At 39.9% G+C, this 22,624-nt stretch overlaps 1 protein-coding gene across 1 annotated transcript in view; it reads left to right on the top strand.

Annotated features, from left to right (window-relative positions):
• The window catches only part of ano5b (anoctamin 5b), a 47,864-nt gene that overhangs the window by 20,099 nt on the left and 5,141 nt on the right, over positions 1–22,624 (top strand). Inside the window, exons 2-15 of the mRNA XM_080729973.1 lie at positions 428–492; positions 11,535–11,642; positions 13,581–13,658; positions 13,939–14,223; positions 15,178–15,297; positions 16,156–16,271; positions 17,215–17,349; positions 17,677–17,782; positions 18,081–18,141; positions 18,997–19,148; positions 19,248–19,322; positions 19,612–19,840; positions 21,296–21,465; positions 22,063–22,160. Coding sequence (XP_080586099.1) covers positions 428–492; positions 11,535–11,642; positions 13,581–13,658; positions 13,939–14,223; positions 15,178–15,297; positions 16,156–16,271; positions 17,215–17,349; positions 17,677–17,782; positions 18,081–18,141; positions 18,997–19,148; positions 19,248–19,322; positions 19,612–19,840; positions 21,296–21,465; positions 22,063–22,160 — 1,798 coding nt within the window. The remainder of the gene's footprint in view (positions 1–427; positions 493–11,534; positions 11,643–13,580; positions 13,659–13,938; positions 14,224–15,177; positions 15,298–16,155; positions 16,272–17,214; positions 17,350–17,676; positions 17,783–18,080; positions 18,142–18,996; positions 19,149–19,247; positions 19,323–19,611; positions 19,841–21,295; positions 21,466–22,062; positions 22,161–22,624) is intronic.

Below are 22,624 nucleotides of genomic sequence, written 5' to 3'. Positions count from 1 at the left end.
GTAGTCACTGCAATGTTTGTTACTGTCCATCACGTCACACTTTTGCCCTACTCTTATCTCCGGAACCGTTGAACCGTTGCCCCTATCCATGCCAAACTTTGCACACAACTTACAACCTCCAGCCCTGATTTCTCACACATGGCCCTCATCTAGCGCAACCATGAGGCCGATTATTGCAAAACACATTTTTGGACACTGCTACCACAGATGTTGTCCTAAAATCACGCAAAGCTGTTCACAGTATCTCTAAAGTAATTTCATCAACATGGATCTGTCCCATTTCCCATATTCCCTCCTGATTGGCTATGATTGCTTTCTAAAGTTTGTGTATGTGACCTGACGGTCGCTTATCACCCGATTAGGGAGTCTTACTGGTATACAGCATTTATAAAATTTGTTTTTGTGTTATTGTTGGTTTATGTTGCAGAAGAAAACAACGGCATTGGTCTCAATTCCCTATCTGACAGAGAGACGCTGCCTGGGAATACAGAGGTAGGTGTCATGATCTTATTTAACTAAACTCCATGTGTGTGCAAAACATCCTCCATTACATAACAGCTTATCAGTCAATCAATCTAAGTCAGGGGTCTTCAACAGGGGGTCTGGGACCCTTAGGGGGTCCTCAGAGTTACTACAGGGGGTCTTCCAAATGTTCCAATCGTTTTTATATTAACAACGTAAACCCTAGCATCCATATTCTGAGAACTGTAGCCAAAAATAGCCAATCTACAAGCTCACAACGCCTTGCAGCGGCTATTTTTGGTAAAGAGGTTTGGTGAAGTAGGGGAAAAGAGCAGACTAGGTAGAGTGAAAGGTCAAGTTTATTAAATATTGACGGTTCAAGTGGTTAAATATCTAAAATTGACATGAAACCAAAATATACTGAGGATAGTGCTGTCAAACAATGAAACTATATGGAATCTATGATAAGGTTGTGGGGGGTCCCTGCTTCATCTCTCTCTCTCAACTAAGGGGTCCTTGGCCTGAAAGCGTTGAAGACCCCTGATCTAAGTTGTTAGTAGCATGTCTCCTACAGTATGTATATACATATATACATATATATATATATATATATATATATATATATATATATATATATATATATGGTACATCTGTAGACCTGGAGCAGGAAATGGCCAAGGCAAATCTACAGCCCAGACAGTTTCACAACTAACTATAGTAAATTACCTCAATGGCCTCAATTGGAAGGAGATCTGGTCGTCAGAGCGTGAAAAAACCTGACTGACCTCGACTATGCGGATGATGTCGTCCTGACCGCAGAGCACATAACATCTGCTCAGACTCTGCTCATCTCATTTGAAGAAGCCGCTGCCAAAGTAGGACTCAAGCGAAACACAAAGAAAACGGAATGCATGCTTATGAATGAGTACTCTACCAACACAAGCCAGAAAGGAATAAGCCTGGAATGCCTGCAACAATCTCCTCAGAGTCTGGCATTCAGTCCAGCATTTCAACCTTCGCCAAGGTCTCTTTCTTCAGGGCCTTGCATTCCAAGAACTGGGAGCAGCAGGACCCAATGCAAAGACGTGGCTTCTAGGATCTGGGCAGATGAGGATAGTAAAAGACCCTAAATAACCATATGGTGACTTAAACATGAATCACCCTGTCCATAGATGTTGACCGATTGATTATGTTTGTGAATTTAAATATAAATATAACAATAGAAAACAAGACTGGTCAGTCGACATCAAGGCCTTAAACCAAGCCGAACAGCCGTGAGTGGATAAGCGCACCATCCAAGGTGGCAAGCCTTGGTGGCCGGAAAAGTCATTAGAATGCTTTATTCTTCATGCAAAATCTATTTAAATAGTGCCAAACATCAAATAAAATATATGTATGTGTCCAACATTTGTCAACACAGAAAGAAAAAAAAAAAGAAATTTTGCTTGACGGCTGATTTCTTTTATATTTTTCATTTTTGCTTACAGAAATATTTTGTCACTTTATTTACACGTTATTTATGGCCAGATTGATGAATCGGTGAACCCAATGTCCTGAAACTGTTACTGGGCCTGCTGGCTCATACAAATACAACAGCAGGGTCAATGAAACTGCCTGGGCCCTAGATCTGCCTGTGCTTCAGGTCTGCAGCCTCCCCTTTCTCACTATCTATCAGATGTCATTATGGAGAGTGACTGACCCTCTCTGCTGACTCACTGCTCTCTTTGCTGAGTCACAAGATCTGTTCCTCTCAAAGAGCTCCTCTGATTATTGCATTAGCTTCTGACCATGCCTGATGTACTGGCTGCCTGCAAGGCAAAGCCACAGTGTAGCTAAGTGTGGATTTTACCACAAGAGTGTAAAAATAGGGTAAAATGGGTTAAATTACGTTGATGATTTTTGCTGTGCATTTGTAAGAACTATATGTCATACTGTAACTATTCGCATGAATTATGTTTTTATAATGCATGTTAACCAGTCGTTAAATAAGATGTTTATGTGGAATATCCCCACCCTAACTTCTCCCACGGGTGGTTGTACAGTAAAGCCCTTTGCACACAGGACAGTTGCGTTTTTTTCGTTTGCGGCATGAATAAAACGCATTGGATTTGGTGTGCAAGGCTGTGCGGAATCGGCGCTGCGGATCCAAAAAGGAGTCATAAAAGGAGTGATGAGTTTTTTACCGCATGCGACAAGACGCACGAATCGAACTGGGTTCGATCGAGAAAAAAAACGCACGGCGGCAGCCACTCGTCGCACGGCTAATTCGGAGCCGGTGTGCATGAGGTCATAGAGAATCATTGTTTTCTTTTCAAAAAATTATATTGTCCGTTTTATCCGTGCGGTTAAACGCGCCTGTGTGCAAAGGGCTTAAGGGTCTGATAAACAAGCAGGGTGGGGCTCGGCTACTGTTCCAACTGAAAAGATTATGTTCTCTAAGGTCAGGATAATATACTGTGTGGTATTTTCCCTACAAAGTATGGCCAATATACACAATTCAATAGTAAAATCACTAAAAGTGGAGCTGGTGTCCTTACATTTTCTGGGCTTAAAGACATGTCATCTTCCTTTGAAATGAGTCTGGTTTATAGTGGTTGTGTGTATGGGGAGTTGTGTTATTATAAGTACTGTAAATGGAGAAGACTTAGAGTGAGTGATTTAAGTTGAGAATATGAATAAAAAACCATTCGCACCATAATGAAGCATTCCAAGGTAACGAAACGTTTCAAGACATTTAATTTCAGATTCAGACTAGTTTCTCCTCCCCAGATTCAGTCCAAGTATAGTATAATGATAGGCATGCCTTTTACAAGTTGCTGGACATCGTCCAGCAGTGTGTTTGGTGTGGTTGGTTGTCCGGCTGGCACAGGGCCAGGGGTAAAACTCCTGCTCATACTGTCGTCTGTCTGTGGAGACTGGGGCTTGATAACTCCACTGTGGTCAGAGGAGGCCTGGTCCTCCATGGAAAAAAAATGCATTTCACTTATTGTGCCTGCATGAGTACGAGTGACAAATTGATTGATTTATTTTTTATTTTTTTATTAGACAAAAATGGAGAACAGTACAAGTATAGTCAATACAATAGAAATGTAGTACAGTACAAGTACAGTTAAACACCCTGCCTAAAAGGAACATATCCCAAATAAGACCTTTTATGGTCTTTTTTACGTTGGAAGTCCTATACAACCAAATACAACCAAAGTACTGTCAGGGTTGTATGATTACATTTGTATCCTTGGGGTTAACCGTATATCCTCTGTATACTCTGTATTTAGCTTTCCATCAGGCACTGCACATCAGTGTCAGACCCCCGTTGCCTTCCGAGGCAACCGGGTGCTGTCCATTTCCTATCTTTTATTGTTTAATTTCATTACTCTGTCATTTTCATTTCATGTCATTACATCCATTTCTTTCATTATATTATATCTATCTATTGTTCCGAATAAATCTACTAAAAGGTTTAGTAGCAATTCATTATTCTCAATAAGTATTTCCTGTTGTACAGCTTTGTTTTAAAGAAACAGACATTTATTACACATAATCTATTTTAGAAGTGACCAATTCTTTCCAATAACTAGAAAAATATTGTTCCTTCGAAACAATTGTGGGCTCGCTTCAAGCCAGAAAACAATGGCTATAAAAGTACAAAATGTCAAGATCGCAGGCAGTGCTCTCTTTGACGTTACTGACGTCAAAGATTGGTCCATTTTGTTCCAAAAATGTGTTGTGCAAAAGTTGACCCGCTGGTGGCGCTATAACAGGCCAATGTAAGAAGGGTGGTATCTGCTCCTTGACCTATTGGGAATGTGCTTGCAAGATTTCACGCACATTGCAGGCTGTGTTCATGATTTGAGGTGTTTTTGGCTTTGGCCACTTTATCGCTGCTTGCAGCTATATTCATTATTATTATTTTTTTTGTGTGTGTGCACTTCATAGGCATATTAGATAAAGGTCCTTAGATTGTGTGTAGAATGTTTCATGCAAATTGCAAAAATAAATCCTAACGAGTTTAAGCGTTTCACAAACTGCTCAAAATGATATAGCGCCCCCCTTTGGCCAATTGGGGTAAGATTGGTTTTAGTGATATTTGGACTAACACTCTACATCTTTGCCAAATGCCATGAACATGTTACTTTGCATGTATGATTTAGAGGCAGAAGAATAATTTGCATAAAACTGCAATATTCATTGAATTTATTTTAAAAAGCATGTTTCAATTTTAAAGAAATCCGATCTGACAGATCTTTAGATATCGGTCCAAAGTTCACGTAAAAAAAGTTTTGTGCACGTGGAGTGAAAATTCCAGAATAAAAGCGGGTTTACGCGTTTTACAAACTGCTCAATATGGCGGAAAATCGGGGGGCGGAGCTTACTTAACAACGACACAGATGTCTTCCGCTCGAGTCAAAGCACGCGTGTAACAAGTTGCATGTCTTCAAACGAAACGAGTCATGACTTATGCCCGTTTGAAGTTTGAATTTTCAAACGCTTCGTATAGCGCCCCCCTTTGGCTGATTGGAATAAAATTGGTTTCAGTGATACTTTGACTAACCCTCCACATCTTTGCCAAATGCCATGAACGTGTAACTTTGCATGTATGATTTAGAGGCCGAAGAATAATTTGCATAAAACCGCAACATTGATTGAATTATTAATAAAATATATTTCACTTTAAAAGAAATCCGCCGAGACTAGTTTGACCGTATTGGTCCAAAGTTCATGTGAAAAAAGTTTCATGCGCGTATCGCAAAGATCCCAGGAGGAGATAGATTTTTACTGTTTTTCATATAATTCCAAATTCTGAGGGATCTAAAGATCAGAGGTCAAAAGTCAGAGCGTAAAAATTGTTCGGCATGAGGAGACGCATACGTGTATACAGGTTTCATGGCTGTACGTATAACAGAGCATGAGCTATACCTGTTCAAAGTTCGCACTTTCGAAGGCTTCCTACAGCGCCACCATTTGGCCGATTGCTGTAAAAAGTAATAGCACACGTCGCCACAGTAAGCTGAACACATTGATGTTTTTATTTTCATTTTCTCACTAAGTATGTAGGAGTAGAAAGGAACCGAAGTTTTGAGGAGAACTTGATATGACGGTTAGATATTGTCACTAGAAAATATTGTTCCTTCGAAACAATTGTGGGCTCGCTACAAGCCAGAAAACAATGGCTATAAAAGCACAAAATGTCAAGATCGCAGGCAGTGCTCTCTTTGACGTTACTGACGTCAAAGATTGGTCCATTTTGTTCCAAAAATGTGTTGTGCAAAAGTTGACCCGCTGGTGGCGCTATAACAGGCCAATGTAAGAAGGGTGGTATCTGTTCCTTGACCTATTGGGAATGTGCTTGCAAGATTTCACGCACATTGCAGGCTGTGTTCATGATTTGAGGTGTTTTTGGCTTTGGCCACTTTATCGCTGCTTGCAGCTATATTCATTATTTATTTATTTTTGTGTGTGTGTGTTTGTGTGCACTTCATAGGCATATTAGATAAAGGTCCTTAGATTGTGTGTAGAATGTTTCATGCAAATTGCTAAAAAAAATCCTAACGGGTTTAAGCGTTTCACAAACTGCTCAAAATGATATAGCGCCCCCCTTTGGCCAATTGGGGTAAGATTGGTTTTAGTGATATTTGGACTAACACTCTACATCTTTGCCAAATGCCATGAACATGATACTTTGCATGTATGATTTAGAGGCAGAAGAATAATTTGCATAAAACTGCAATATTCATTGAATTTATTTAAAAAAGCATGTTTCAATTTTAAAGAAATCCGATCTGACAGATCTTTAGATATCGGTCCAAAGTTCACGTAAAAAAGGTTTTGTGCACGTGGAGCGAAAATTCCAGAATAAAAGCGGGTTTACGCGTTTTACAAACTGCTCAAAATGGCGGAAAATTGAAGGGCGGAGCTTACTTAACAACGACACAGATGTCTTCCGCTCGAGTCAAAGCATGCGTGTAACAAGTTGCATGTCTTCAAACGAAACGAGTCATGACTTATGCCCGTTTGAATTTTGAATTTTCAAACGCTTCGTATAGCGCCCCCCTTTGGCCGATTGGAATAAAATTGGTTTCAGTGATACTTTGACTAACCCTCCACATCTTTGCCAAATGCCATGAACGTGTAACTTTGCATGTATGATTTAGAGGCCGAAGAATAATTTGCTTAAAACCGCAATATTGATTGAATTATTAAAAAATTATATTTCACTTTAAAAGAAATCCGCCGAGACTAGTTTGACCGTATTGGTCCAAAGTTCATGTGAAAAAAGTTTTGTGCGCGTTATGCAAAAATCCCAGGAGGAGATAGATTTTTACTGTTTTTCATATAATTCCGAATTGTGGGAGACCTAAAGGTCAGAGGTCAAAAGTTAGAGGGTAAAAGTTGTTCGGCATGAGGAGACGCATAAGTGTATACAGGTTTCATGGCTGTACGTATAACACAGCATGAGCTATACCTGTTCAAAGATCGCACTTTCGAAGGCTTCCTACAGCGCCACCATTTGGCCGATTGCTGTATAAAATAATAGCACACTTCGCCACTGTAAGCTGAACACATTGATGTTTTTATTTTCATTTTCTCACTAAGTATGTAGGAGTAGAAAGGAACCGAAGTTTTGAGGAGAACTTGATATGACGGTTAGATATTGTCACTAGAAAAATATTGTTCCTTCGAAACAATTGTGGGCTCGCTTCAAGCCAGAAAACAATGGCTATAAAAGTACAAAATGTCAAGATCGCAGGCAGTGCTCTCTTTGACGTTACTGACGTCAAAGATTGGTCCATTTTGTTCCAAAAATGTGTTGTGCCAAAAGTTGACCCGCTGGTGGCGCTATTATAACAGGCCAATGTAAGAAGGGTGGTATCTGTTCCTTGACCTATTGGGAATGTGCTTGCAAGATTTCACGCACATTGCAGGCTGTGTTCATGATTTGAGGTGTTTTTGGCTTTGGCCACTTTATCGCTGCTTGCAGCTATATTTGTTATTATTTTTCTTTTTGTGTGTGTGTGCACTTCATAGGCATATTAGATAAAGGTCCTTAGATTGTGTGTAGAATGTTTCATGCAAATTGCTAAAAAAATCCTAACGGGTTTAAGCGTTTCACAAACTGCTCAAAATGATATAGCGCCCCCCTTTGGCCAATTGGAGTGAGATTGGATTTCGTGATATTTGGACTAACACTCTACATCTTTGCCAAATGCCATGAACATGTTACTTTGCATGTATGATTTAGAGGCAGAAGAATAATTTGCATAAAACTGCAATATTCATTGAATTATTAAAAAAGCATGTTTCATTTTTAAAAAAAAATCCGATCTGACAGATCTTTAGATATTGGTCCAAAGTTCACGTAAAAAAAGTTTTGTGCACGTGGAGCGAAAATTCCAGAATAAAAGCGGGTTTACGCGTTTTACAAACTGCTCAAAATGGCGGAAAATCGAAGGGCGGAGCTTACTTAACAAAGACACAGATGTCTTCCGCTCGAGTCAAAGCACGCGTGTAAGCAAGTTGCATGTCTTAAAACGAAACGAGTCATGACTTATGCCCGTTTGAAGTTTGAATTTTCAAACGCTTCGTATAGCGCCCCCCTTTGGCCGATTGGACTAAAATTGGTTTCAGTAATACTTTGACTAACCCTCTACATCTTTGCCAAATGCCATGAACGTGTAACTTTGCATGTATGATTTAGAGGCCGAAGAATAATTTGCATAAAACCGCAATATTGATTGAATTATTAAAAAATTATATTTCACTTTAAAAGAAATCTGGTTGATCAATCTGACCGTATTGGTCCAAAGTTCATGTGAAAAAAGTTTCGTGCACGTAACGAAAAAAACCCAGGAGGAGATAGATTTTTACTGTTTTTCTTATAATTCCAAATTGTGGGAGATCTAAAGGTCAAAGGTCAAAAGTCAGAGCGTAAAAGTTGTTCGGCATGAGGAGACGCATACGTGTATACAGGTTTCATGGCTTTACCTCAAACACAGCATGAGCTATACCTGTTCAAAGTTCGCACTTTCGAAGGCTTCCTACAGCGCCACCATTTGGCCGATTGCTGTAAAAAGTAATAGCACACGTCGCCACAGTAAGCTGAACACATTGATGTTTTTATTTTCATTTTCTCACTAAGTATGTAGGAGTAGAAAGGAACCGAAGTTTTTTGATACTTGCACTGACTGCCTGCCTAGTATAGAAATAATGACAATATCTAAAGTGTGCTCGCCTTATAGGCGAGCCCACAACTAGAAAAATATTGTTCCTTCGAAACAATTGTGGGCTCGCTTCAAGCCAGAAAACAATGGCTATTAAAGTACAAAATGTCAAGATCGCAGGCAGTGCTCTCTTTGACGTTACTGACGTCAAAGATTGGTCCATTTTGTTCCAAAAATGTGTTGTGCAAAAGTTGACCCGCTGGTGGCGCTATAACAGGCCAATGTAAGAAGGGTGGTATCTGTTCCTTGACCTATTGGGAATGTGCTTGCAAGATTTCACGCACATTGCAGGCTGTGTTCATGATTTGAGGTGTTTTTGGCTTTGGCCACTTTATCGCTGCTTGCAGCTATATTCATTATTGCGACCGTAGGTCGCACTTACTACAGAAAGCTCCACCAGGTGTCCGTGCGTCAGTCCGTCACACGTCAGACGTCACACTTTTGCCCTGCTCATATCTCCGCAACCGTTGCCCCGATCCATGCCAGATTTTGCACACACACTCCTTACCTGCCAAACTACAACCTCCAAGGACCCCCGGAGTTCCAGGGACCCCCAGGTCCCTGGGGGACCCCCAGGTGTAAAAAAAATACCAAATGTGCAAAAATGACCAAATGACCACCCCCACGGGGCTACTCACGGGGAATTCCCGGGGACCACCCACTCCTGCTACTCCAGAACGGATGCAAAAGTGGTGGCGCCCCCAGTGGAGGACCCCCTCCACTGCAGCTCACATAAAATGCCCTAACTCGGCCTAGGAGCGTCCGGGAGAGCCGGGGCCGGTACCTATTCGTCCGCCAAGGCAACGCGGAGACCCCACCCCTCATTTCTCACATGGCCCTCTTCTAGCGAGACTTACGGTCGCTTATCTCCCGATTAGGGAGTCTTACTGGTTATTATTTTTTTTGTGTGTGTGCACTTCATAGGCATATTAGATAAAGGTCCTTAGATTGTGTGTAGAATGTTTCATGCAAATTGCAAAAAAAAAATCCAAACGGGTTTAAGCGTTTCACAAACTGCTCAAAATGATATAGCGCCCCCCTTTGGCCAATTGGGGTAAGATTGGTTTTAGTGATATTTGGACTAACACTCTACATCTTTGCCAAATGCCATGAACATGTTACTTTGCATGTATGATTTAGAGGCAGAAGAATAATTTGCATAAAACTGCAATATTCATGGAATTTATTTAAAAAAGCATGTTTCAATTTTAAAGAAATCCGATCTGACAGATCTTTAGATATCGGTCCAAAGTTCACGTAAAAAAAGTTTTGTGCACGTGGAGCGAAAATTCCAGAATAAAAGCGGGTTTACGCGTTTTACAAAGTGCTCAAAATGGTGGAAAATCGAAGGGCGGAGCTTACTTAACAACGACACAGATGTCTTCCGCTCGAGTCAAAGCACGCGTGTAACAAGTTGCATGTCTTCAAACGAAACGAGTCATGACTTATGCCCGTTTGAAGTTTGAATTTTCAAACGCTTCGTATAGCGCCACCCTTTGGCCAATTGGAATAAGATTGGTTTCAGTGATATTTTGACTAACCCTCTACATCTTTGCCAAATGCCATGAACGCGTAACTTTGCATATATGATTTAGAGGCAAAAGAATAATTTGCATAAAACCGCAATATTGATTGAATTATTAAAAAATTATATTTCACTTTAAAAGAAATCCGACCAGACAGTTTGACCGTATTGGTCCAAAGTTCATGTGAAAAAAGTTTTGTGCACTTGACGCGAAAATCCCAGGAGGAGATAGATTTTTACTGTTTTTCATATAATTCCGAATTGTGGGAGACCTAAAGGTCAGAGGTCAAAAGTTAGAGGGTAAAAGTTGTTTGGCATGAGGAGACGCATAAGTGTATACAGGTTTCATGGCTGTATTTATAACACAGCATGAGCTATACCTGTTCAAAGATCGCACTTTCGAAAGCTTCCTACAGCGCCACCATTTGGCCGATTGCTGTAAAAAGTAATAGCATACTTCGCCACAGTAAGCTGAACACATTGATGTTTTTATTTTCATTTTCTCACTAAGTATGTAGGAGTAGAAAGGAACCGAAGTTTTTTGATACTTGATATGCCTGCCTAGTATAGAAATAATGACAATATCTAAAGTGTGCTCGCCTTATAGGCGAGCCCACAATAATGTGAACAGCCCCGAAAATATGTTTTCACTTTGTGTCTATGTCAAAAGGTCTACTTTCACTTAACAGTTTAAGATTCTCCTAATTGGTGGCGTGGCTACTTATTGCACCTCCCCGCAGATAAAGATTTATTAACAATGTCTTGAGTACCTACAGTATCTGAGCACATTACCCTTTAATTTACTTTAGTTGCTGTATCTACTGTGTAAAAGTAAACATATCTCAAGAGATTCTGTTGAAAAACACATTGCATGTAAGTCTTCCCTTTATTGTTTCTTTTCTTTTCTTTTTTTATCCCATGATTTTGTAACCCATTTTCCACCCGGTGCCAATTGTCTAAGCTGTAATCCTGGGCGCTACTCTCCCTCTGCCAACCTGGGGAGAGCCCCGAACTGAGCTCATGCTTCCTTCAATGCATAAGGAGTGAGCAGGCCGCTTCTTATCACTTGACCGGGGGAATCACTTGACCGGGGGAATCACTTTCCCCGATCGGACGTATGGCGTGGAAGGAACGCATTATTCCAACCTTTCCCCTCCACCAGGCACCCTGGCTGACCAGGGGGAGGCAGTATAGAGACCAATGATCACTGGATGTTTTTTGTGAGGGTACCTACCCTAGGGGACACGGGGAGAACATGCAAACTCCACGCAGAAAGGCCCTTCTCGATTGTGTTGGATTGCTAATAGTTTTTTCTTTCTCCCTTACAGACTGATCATCTACATCTGAATAAAGACACTGTGTTCTTCAGGGACGGGCGGCGTAGGATCGACTTTGTGTTATCATATGTAGATGATAAGGATGGAGAGAAGAAACAGGTGTGTGTGTGTGGGGGGGGGGGGGGGGGGGAGAACAGAGTTGGCATATGTTTATCTTTTGATTACTTTGGCCTTTTATCAGGGAACAGCCTAAATGTAATACTTCATTCTACAGTTTTTTTGTAATTATCTTTTTTTAAACTGCACAAACAATACTATACAGTAGTATCTGTCTAGCTCTCGTCCCGTTCTCAGCCTTGACAACGATGGCAGTGCAATGAAAGAAAGAAAGAACATTTTGGGCATTTTGTTATATTTTTGGTTTAGGGTTTTTTCCTTTCGGTGCATCTCTAATTAAATGTCCCAATCAGGGAGGGAAGTTGGAAGCTGCTAATTTTAGTTAAGGAATAAGCTTCCTGTTTTGCCTCTAGATAAGATTGCACCATAAACAGTACATATTTTTGGTCATTGTGTGATTAGACCTTTGGTTTTCAGTTTTCTTGCTATGGGAGATACTTGTTATATAAGTCATAAGTTCATGAGTCAAAACCATTCAAGATCAAATACAAAATAGTGCTCTCTTGGTTCCCTTCATGGTATAGCACTGATAAAAATAATAAATAGTTATACATGGTTACTATCACACTACAAACCCCTCCGTTTGTCATTGCAATAATCATACATGGAAATAAAATATCAGCACCACATCTATACATAAAAGTGATAGTGAGAAATTATTAAATGTAAAAATGTGTCCAGATGGCGAAAACTGAGTTTAGTCTGAGTTTAGTCACTTGTCTTTCCTCCATACTAGGAAAAGAAATCTTCTATAGTCCATTATACTCCAACCATCCTGCTGTTGGATGTCCATCAAAGATCAGGGGTCAAACCATCCTGGTGTTGGATGTCCATCAAAGGTCAAGGGTCACAAGCGACCCCCGATCCAGAGAGTTCTCCAGAGAACATTGAGAATACAAGGGTTTATACTTTCCTCACACTACATTGGTCAGCTCAGCCAGTCATACAGGTTGCTTTGTATTCATCTGAGGGTCAACACGTGGTATCAATTACAGGCTGACCAGGGGTGAGATGCCATGGGCTCGCGTGGGCTCGGCGAGAAATGGGACGTAGTGTCGATTTTCTAAGGCAGGGGTGGGCAACTTCAATGATGGAGAGGGCCACTATATTTCCACACTCACTCCAGAGGGCCTACATTGCATATACTGTACTGTCAGGCTGTTATCTCATATTTTAACTTTTTTTGTAAATGATCTGCCCTACTCTATCATTCTATGTCACACCTACCGTAAGTAGCAAAAATAGCCGATCTACAAGCTCAAAACGCGTCGCAGTTATTTAGTTATGTTTAGTTATGTTAATGAACTTAAATACAAATACATTCGACACAATATTTTTTGTAATACGTGTCTTTAAGCTACTGAAAAAATTAAATCAGATCATGTTCGCATGTTTGGAATTGTAACAGCTGAAATCAATAATATATCAGTATTCCGATATTGACCTGGCGGGTTGCATTAAGTGAAGGTGGGGGCCGCATGTGGCCCTCGGGCCGCCTGTTGCCCATGTATGTTCTAAGGCGAGTAACTAGAAAAGGAGAGAAGCGATCATCACACTTCCCACACACAATAACATTTATTTGGCTTAGCCTGTGTTCAGTTGACCTTCAATTCATCACAGCTCTCATGAAGGTCAACTGACCTCCATGAGATGCGGCTTCTCTCTTCATTGAAGAATTTGAACATGACATTTTACTTTCACAAAGATACAATAGTTAACTTTGTCATCTTAGAGAGACAATGCATTAAAGGAAGAAAGATTCTTATCGATTCTATTCGAGGAATGAGATGACATTCCGAAGAGGTGACAAAAGAATAAAGGCTCAGATTGTGTGTGTTTGTGTGTGTGTGTGTGTGTGTGTGTGTGTGTGCGTGTGCGTGTGCGTGTGCGTTTGTGTGCGCGTGTTGTGTCTATCTGTAGGAGAGGTCTCAGAGGAGGAGGGAATTTGAGAAAAACCTTGAGAATGCTGGACTGGAACTGGAGACTGAGGACAAATCGGTAAGAACTTCAACAGTGGAACGCTGCCGCCCCCTAGTGGTCTCAATGTTGAAATGCATCCAACTTGTGTAAAAAAAATCTTAAAGGGATGGCCCATTGCTTGTTTTTATAGGAGAGGTTGCTATCCCATAATCATTGTTATACTACTAAGATACAATCATTGCCACACAATTATTAAAGTCATCATTCAAAGATGTATTTGGTAATTTGAATAAATGTAACTATTTAAAATTTGACTAGACACAGGAGCTAAACCTTATATCCTGTGTGTACCCCTCAGGACTCAGATGATGGCAAGACATACTTCTTGAAGATCCATGCTCCATGGGAGGTGTTGGCCACCTATGCAGATGTTTTGAAGGTCAAGGTTCCCTTCAAGGCCAGCGACATCCCCCATGCCAAAGATGCCCCTCTGAAGTTGCTTTCTCATCCCTTCCGCTTGCCAGAGAGCATTATGCGTCCAGAACCCGACTATTTCACCTCTGCTTTTGACAAGGGAAAGACTGATTTCTTCCTCATCAAGGACAAGGACACATTTTTCCCACCCTCCACAAGAAACAGAATTGTGAGTGGCAGTTATTTAAGTTGATTATTTTATGACATAGCAGAATTCACACTGAGGACGATAACCAGAACTAAAAGTAATTCTAATTGAAGTGGATGGCAGTCCACACCAAAACTATAACTATAATAATAGTGGTAAACTATATTGTTTGGTTCACTGGATCAGAGTGATTTTAACATTGACAGCCATGCAGAATACATCAGGACATCTGGGATGCAATCAGTCTCACTCACCCTCCGAATGTTTTGTTATTAATGGAGATGAGGAGACGATGATGAATAGCTATAACACTATCTGGTATACAGTAGCTGGCATTACCTCAGGTACAACTATCTCTCCTCCTTTATAATTCATAATCAGAGTCAGATCATCCATAATCCTATTACATCTTTACATTTTACGTATTTGTGCTCCACTGAGACAGAGATCTGTCTCTCTCTCTCTCTCTCTCCTACCGTGTGGGCTCTGACACAGGCTTACCTTAATTGGCACGAAAAAGTTTGAGAACCAGTGACTTACGCCATTTGACCTGGAGCTAAGATGCTTCATGAACATCCATCTCAACATGAGCAACTCTGTGATTCAATAAGTGTTGTTGCCCTAAATTCACACAAAGCGGTACACAGCATGTCTAGAGTCATGTCATCAACATGGATCTGTCCCATTTAGCGCCACCATCAGGCAGATGTTTTCAAACACTTTTTTGGACACTGCTCCTACAGATTTTGGCCTAAAATCACACAACGCCATACACAGTATCTCTAAAGTCATGTCATCAACATGGATCGGTCCCATTTCCCATATTCCCTCCTGATTGGCTACGACTGCCTTCTAAACTCCCTTATCTCCCGATTAGGGAGTCTTACTGGTTCAATAAGTGTTGTAAACGTCTAGTGGAAAACCAAAATGTAGGCTTAATGTGTTCCTGTATTCCCCTTCTTTCCTTGTTGTTAGGTCTACTACATCCTGGCTCGCTGTCCGTACCACAAAGAGGACCGCAAAGAGAAAGATAAAAAAGGCATAAAGCGTTTGCTCAGCAACGGGACATACACCACAGCCTTCCCACTGCATGATGTAAGGCAACAACACACTGTGGTGTATAACAATAATCATAATAATCAACATTAAAAAGCTATTTATAATGACAAAGGTGAAGGTGAATTATCATAATGCTGTAGAAATGCCGGACACACAGATTTAACTGTTTAACAACCACTTTACATGCAGGTGTTCTAATATTCTAATCAACTTTTCTTTTTACTTGGACACATTTCATGTGGAAATTGTATACATTTTGTTCCCTGTTCAAAATCTATTTGGTCATAATTTTTCTCTTATCAGTTAAAGGAGAATAACTGGCTTTCTTACCTTTTTGTTGTTGTTATTTTATCTCCAAAAAACCTGTCAAGGTATTATAGGCAATATTGTCCACTTTGGCCGACCTGTGACCACAGCCCACAACAGGAGCGGGGGCTTATGCGAATATGCTTATTCGAATATGCTTATTCCATCGCTGCAAAATCCATTCTTTTTGTACTTGTCGGCTGTTTATAAGTACTGTAAGACATCCTAAGATCGAGAAGCGACCGTCGGCTCGTGCTGAAACAACAGAGCTTGTTCATAAAGACACTGTTGAGCTAACATGCAGAAGTGACCGCAGGGTTACGTCATAGTTGAGATTCTGCCTTAAAACAGACGTCACGTTCGTCTCGAGATTTAGAACGTGACTGAATAGTTTTACGGCACAGTACAGAAAGAATGGAAAAAAAGGTAAGAAAGCCTTTTAGACCGGAATTCTCCTTTAAACTTTATATTCTATAATACCTTTAACGTTATTTCACAAAACTACCATAACTATTTCTTTCACTGTCAAATAGATGTTTGTACTTTTGCCTCATGCACTGCCATCTCTCTCTTTCTCTCTCTTTTTAGAGTCGATACTGGAAAAGGTCTAGAAATTCAGAATGTGAGAGTGAACGCTATAATCTGTACAAAAACTGGGCCAGGTTACTTAGTTTCTATAAAGAACAGCCTCTTAACCTTATCAGGTGAGTAAGTAATAACATGGACTTAGTCAGTTTTCATGTACCTTGAATGAATGAGTGAATGCAGTTATTTGGTGATAAAAGGAAAGAGGCGTGCACATCAGCACTTCCGCAAAATATAGCTCACACAATAGCACACACATGCTATCCTATCCTCTACACACAGAGGATAAAAACACGATAAATTATTTCCATTGTGTCCCTCTAAAAAAAAACTGTCACAACATAAAAAAGACAACTACACATTACAGACTCTCACACAAGTAGCAGCAGCAGCATTAGAGTTTACTGGCAAACAGTCTATGCCTACCTTTACGTATTTTAACCCATTTAGGCCTACAATTATTGAATGCTTTAACTATTGAAAAATAGCAGATATACAAGCTCACAGCGCGGCACCGAGTGCCGCGCTGCGAGCTTGTAGATCTGCTATTTTAGAAAAATCGTGAAAATGTTTGCACATTTTTCAATATATATTTTTCAAAACAGACTTTTGTAACTCAAATCTCTGCTTCTGGGGGGTCCCTGGAACAACATATTTTGAGATGGGGGTCTGCGGCCAAATAAATGTAATTTTGGGTGTCCTTGACATGAAAAGGTTTGAGAACAGCTGATTTAGAGGAAGGATTTAGAAGTCGGGTCAAAGATCGGGTCAAAGATATTCAAAGACTTGTCTTGCACACATTTTCAAGATTAAAAAAAAATAGCAGATCTACAAGCTCGCACTCTGTGCCGCGCTGTGAGCTTGTATATCTGCTATTTTTTCAATAGTTAAAGCATAAAAATAATGGTTAAAGTGGTTCAAATCTAACGCGACTCGGGCGCGTTCCAGGTATTTGAGAGTTAAATGACTAAATCCTTGATTGTGTGCTTCATCAGTTCAGTGTGTTTTTTGTGTGGTGATTTTGTAATCTGCACTGATATTTGCATAATCTATTGTTTACAGAAAATATTATGGAGAAAAGATTGGGATCTACTTTGCCTGGCTGGGGTTTTACACAGAGATGCTGTTCATTGCAGCTGTCATTGGTGTTATATGTTTTGTCTATGGACTGCTCAGCTATGATGACAATATTTCTAGGTGAGTACCACCAGGGGTCATCAGTGAGCTCCTTTATGATTCATTAAATCTGATGATTGAAGGTCTACTTACTATGCCACTTAACACAGATTAATTGGTGGCAAGGTGATTCACATTTATAATAGAAAAATACTGATTAAAAGACAAATATGACTGATATTCAATTCCATTCAATACTACTACTACTACTACTACTACTACTACTACTACTACTACTACTACTACGACTACTTTACTTGGAAACTATTTTCTTGGCATTATTTTGTCATTCATAAAACGTTCATTTGCATTTTGTGTCTTCATGTTGCTGTTTTATTTGTCATTAAGTAAAGAGATCTGCGATGCCTCCATTGGCGGTAGTATTGTGATGTGTCCACTTTGTGATAAGAAGTGCACTTTCTGGAAACTCAACTCGACCTGTCTCTCATCCTGGGTAAGACAGGGAAAACCTTTCAATGCTGTAATTTTCAAACCATGGCAATGATAATGTTTTATTTAAATTTTATATATATATATATATATATATATATATATAATGTCAGAAAGATGTTTGAATGACTCTGGAATGACATGTCAACCACAGTCAATCAATCCAAGTGAAATGCACCCTTCTGTGTGTATGCAGTATGTCACCATGTTTGTGTCCAAATCTCAGCATGTCACTTTTTTTCTGGGTTGCTAAGGAACTTATAACGGGCCATGCTCTCCCTCTCTTTCTCTCTCTCTTCCAGCAATCCCATCTGTTTGATAATGAAGGGACTGTGTTCTTTGCCATATTTATGGGGATTTGGGGTAGGTGTCTGCTCATGATGCCCTCTGTGTGTTTAACCTGGCTTGTGGTTTTAATGCATTCCCCGCTGGCTGACAGATTGAGTCAGTTAAAGGCCTTTCACACCATAGCATCAATCTGTCCCCATACTGCTGTAGCCCAGGTCTGTCCTTGCCTCTAGTAGCTTATGGCTTCATACTACACTGGTTGCTTTAGTTTTCTGACTGTTTCAGGGCTATGACAACCCTAAAGTGTTCCCATTATGCAAGTAAGAATACAATTTGATATAGTGTGTGGGTTAATAAATACACATATGCCTACATATTAAAATAATATAAGAAAGAGGCAAACATTTTGAAAATAGCCAATCTACAGGCTCACAAATTGTCACAACGCTCAAAAACCTTTTATTGGGGACCCATACAATTTTGAGGCAACAGTAGCAAGGGCTGGAGACAGTCGCACAGCACTGCTTTACAGACAGACAGTTACTCAAATTAATTGAATTGAATAATTGTGTTTATAAATGCCTCCTTATTGACCTCATATCAGTTTATTAAAGAAAAACACATCATTTGATAACTTTATATCGTGCCCCTACGGTCGCCACTCGCCATTATGGCGTTTTACTTGTATGATGACGTGGCAGGGCAAAAAGGTCACATGTCACACTGCGTCATGTTGTGAGATTGTAGATCTGCTATCTTTGATGCACGACACCAGCGTACAGCAAACTACTGTACAACTTAAATACATTAGCCTGGCATGGGCTGTTTTAAATCTACATGTTTTAAAAATGGCATGTACAAAATAGGGACAGAGGGGTTAATGTGGTTAATATAGATTCTTATGTCCGTTCTCCCTATCCATTTTGCCAGTGACCCTGTTTCTGGAGTTCTGGAAGAGGCGTCAGGCCCGACTGGCGTACGAGTGGGACCTGGTGGATTTTGAGGAGGAACAGCAGCAACTCCAGATGCGGCCTGAGTTTGAAATCAAATGCACTGACAGGAGACTCAACAGGATCACTCAGGTATCAATGCCTGCCTGTGTCATACATGGATATGAATGCAATAAAATAAATCACTGATGAAGCCCAGGATATGCATTGATTGTGCATTGAATCTTTCAGGAAATGGAGCCATACCTACCTCTGCCCAGCAAATGTGCCCGCTACTGCTTCTCTGGAGCAACTGTTCTCTTCTGGGTAAATAAGTGTGTTTTATACATTGAAAATATGTTTATTCATTTTTTTTAGATATTTTTGGGGCTTTTCTGCCTTTATGTATTGCGGAAAGTAGAGATGGACAGGAAACAGGGAGAGAGAGATGGGGAAAGACATACAGTAAAGATCGTTAGGACAATCTACATTACAAGCTCAAACACCTCTTGCTGCGATGCATTGTGAGCTTGTAGATCAGCTGTTTTCGGTGTGAGACACGATGCGTAGCCATGTATAACTTAGGCTTTACTGTTTGTGTATGCGCTCTCAACAGGTCTGTCTGATTGTGGCCTGTATTACCGGAGTCATAGCCTACAGGCTGGCTGTGTTTGCTGCCTTTGCCAGCATCATGAAAGACAGCCCGACCAGGAAGATTCAGGTGGTGGGGAGCCTCATCACTCCACAACTGGCCACCTCTGTCACTGCTTCCTGCATTAACTTTGTCATCATCCTCATTCTGAACTTCTTCTATGAGAGGGTGGCCATCTGGATCACTGATATGGGTGAGTTGTTCTCAGCAGTGGTGGAAGAAGTAGTCTGATTTTGGAGTCAGTTCTTGCCCTGATGAAGAACTGGTCATGTTGGCAATTTTTATAGAATAAACTTTTACATCCTCTCTAACTTTAGTCTGTGCTAGCAATGGCAGTATAAAAATATATTGTAAAAATTTACAAAGGTATTAGCATAAAATATACTTATTAGTTGCAAAAGCAAAAGTTTTCAATACACAGAATGCCAATTTCAGAATCATATATGAGTCATTCCACGAAACCGGTACGATTTGAGGTCCCTCTAATCCTTTTAGCTGTATTTTATCTATTTGGTCACCAAAATTGATTTTTAAAAGCTTTTATCATTAATTGAAATGTTCCCTTTAATATTGTGTAAAACTTACATACATTTTATCTTAATTCCAGAAATTATCTTCCTTTTTTTTAGTAGACGTCACACCACCTATTTTGTCCATTTTCTCATGTCCCCGATGGCTGCTAAGGAAAGTGGACTTGAGATATAACTAATAAAAATAGAAAATAATCCATAAATTATGCTATTCACATAAAACCAGCAATGTACCCTATTGCTGGTCATGTTTAGTATTTTAATGGATAGATGATTTATCATTAAAATCACATAATATAGCTCTGTCCCCCAATCGCACTCAACCCCGTTACAAAGTCATTCTCCTCTCTGTAAAAAGTATGAACTGCTCCTTTAGTGACATCAACAACATGCAATGGCATTCTACAAGTCTTCTAAGCAAGATGCTGCAGAAAGAGGACATTTCCCAACTTTTTACACCTATTTATAGTAATTTATACTTTCATAGTGTGGTCGTAAAGCTTAACAACTCAACCCCGTTACATGAAATAAAGATAGAAAACAATCATTTGTGAAAACTATCTTTGTTATTTCAACAATGTATCTGATTTCCTAATGTCATGCATGCCATGTGGTCTCCTCTTAATCACCACAGGTAGAGTAATTGCCATCTTGAGTAAAAAATTTCAACCCCGTTCCACTCAACCCCGTTATCAATGTCAACCCTGTTGAATGGATTATTCCATATAAAAATATTAATTTAATGCCTGAGATGGGAAAATATGTTTTTCTGCATGTTAAATATGTCCTTAATGGTGTGGGCTATTCAGAAAAGGAATTCATTTCGATCAAATTTTCCCGAAAAAAATGTCCAAATCGTACCGGTTTCGTGGAATGACTCATATAGTATATCATGGTGTTTGACTATAATCATCAATCACTTAAGTGCTATTTGTCCTGTGAACGAACTTTGACAAAAAAACGAAAAAAAAAAAAAAAAAAGGTTAGCTGTAACAATATGAGGAAGTAGTTCAATGTTTTTATTTGAGCTTCAAGCACACAGGAATGTGTCAACATTTGAATAATTATTCTGTGTAGGTTTGTAACTACATATTGATTTATATTGTTTCTTTCCATAGAAATCCCCAAGACTCATCTGGAATATGAGAACAAACTGACCATGAAGATGTACTTGTTCCAGTTTGTCAACTATTACTCCTCTTGCTTTTATGTGGCATTCTTCAAGGGCAAATTTGTGGGCTATCCAGGCAACTATACATACATGTTTGGCAGACTGAGGAATGAGGAGGTGAGAATCTTTTATAACTCATCATATAAATCATATTAGACTTGCCCTGACGTGCAGGTAATTGATTTAGCTTGTGTTGTGAAAATTTGTTTACTTTGGAGTTGATTCCGATGATTATATTTGCTCCATACATGTCAAAAAATCCTTAGTTTCCATCCATAGTTTTAACTATGGAAGAATGTGTACTATACTGTCAGATTAACACTCAGGTTTTGCCATGTGCACATAAACGTGCATCCTAAATTAAGAGCCTACCCAACGAGCGCAACGTCTAAAATTGGTCTAACACAGGTCTAGATTTGCAAGTTTTTTAGACGTCTAAACTTAGACTAGACGTTGATTAGATGTCTAATAGATGTTTACACTTCTATTAGACGTCTAATCAACATATAATCTAAGTTTAGACGTAGAAAAACTTGCAAATCTAGACCTGTGTTCGACCAATTTTAGACGTTGCGCTCATTGGGTACCAAATGAACCCTTGTTTTCCAATGCTGTATTTATACTATTTTGAAGTTGCTTCATGTGTATTTGGCTTCGCTAAACAAATGAATGCACTTGATGCACTCTGCTCTTTTGCATGTCTCTCGTCCCCAGTGTGACCCAGGAGGTTGTCTGATTGAACTGACTACACAGCTATTGATAGTGATGGCAGGAAAGCAGCTCTGTGGAAACATCCAGGAAGCCCTGCTGCCGTGAGTCCCATTCATTCATACACTCACTGTACACCAGGGGTCTTCAATGTTTTCAGGCCAAGGACCCCTTAGTTGAGAGAGAGATGAAGCAGGGACCCCAAAACCTTTTCATAGATTCCATATAGTTTCATTGTTTGACAGCACAATCATCAGTGTATTTTGGATTAATGTCAATTTGTGTTTTTAGATATTTAATAAACTTGACCTTTCACTCTGTACTTTGTCTGCTCTTTTTCCTATCTACACCAAACATCTTGCCTCTGCGAGGCGTTGTGAGCTTGTAGATCGGCTATTTTTTGCTAAGGTTCTCAGAATATGGACACTAGGGTTCAAGTGGTTAATATAAAAAATAAGAAAAAAAGGTTTCTATCAGTCAAAGATTAGGAGGACCCCCTGTGGTAACTCTGAGGACCCCCTAGGGACCCTGGACTTTGCATTGGGCAAGGGCCGTTCCCTTGCAAAAG

Source organism: Nannobrachium achirus (assembly GCF_963921795.1).
Source record: "Nannobrachium achirus genome assembly, chromosome: 7".
Lineage (NCBI taxonomy): Eukaryota > Metazoa > Chordata > Actinopteri > Myctophiformes > Myctophidae > Nannobrachium > Nannobrachium achirus.
This window is presented reverse-complemented; position numbering and strand designations above follow the sequence as displayed.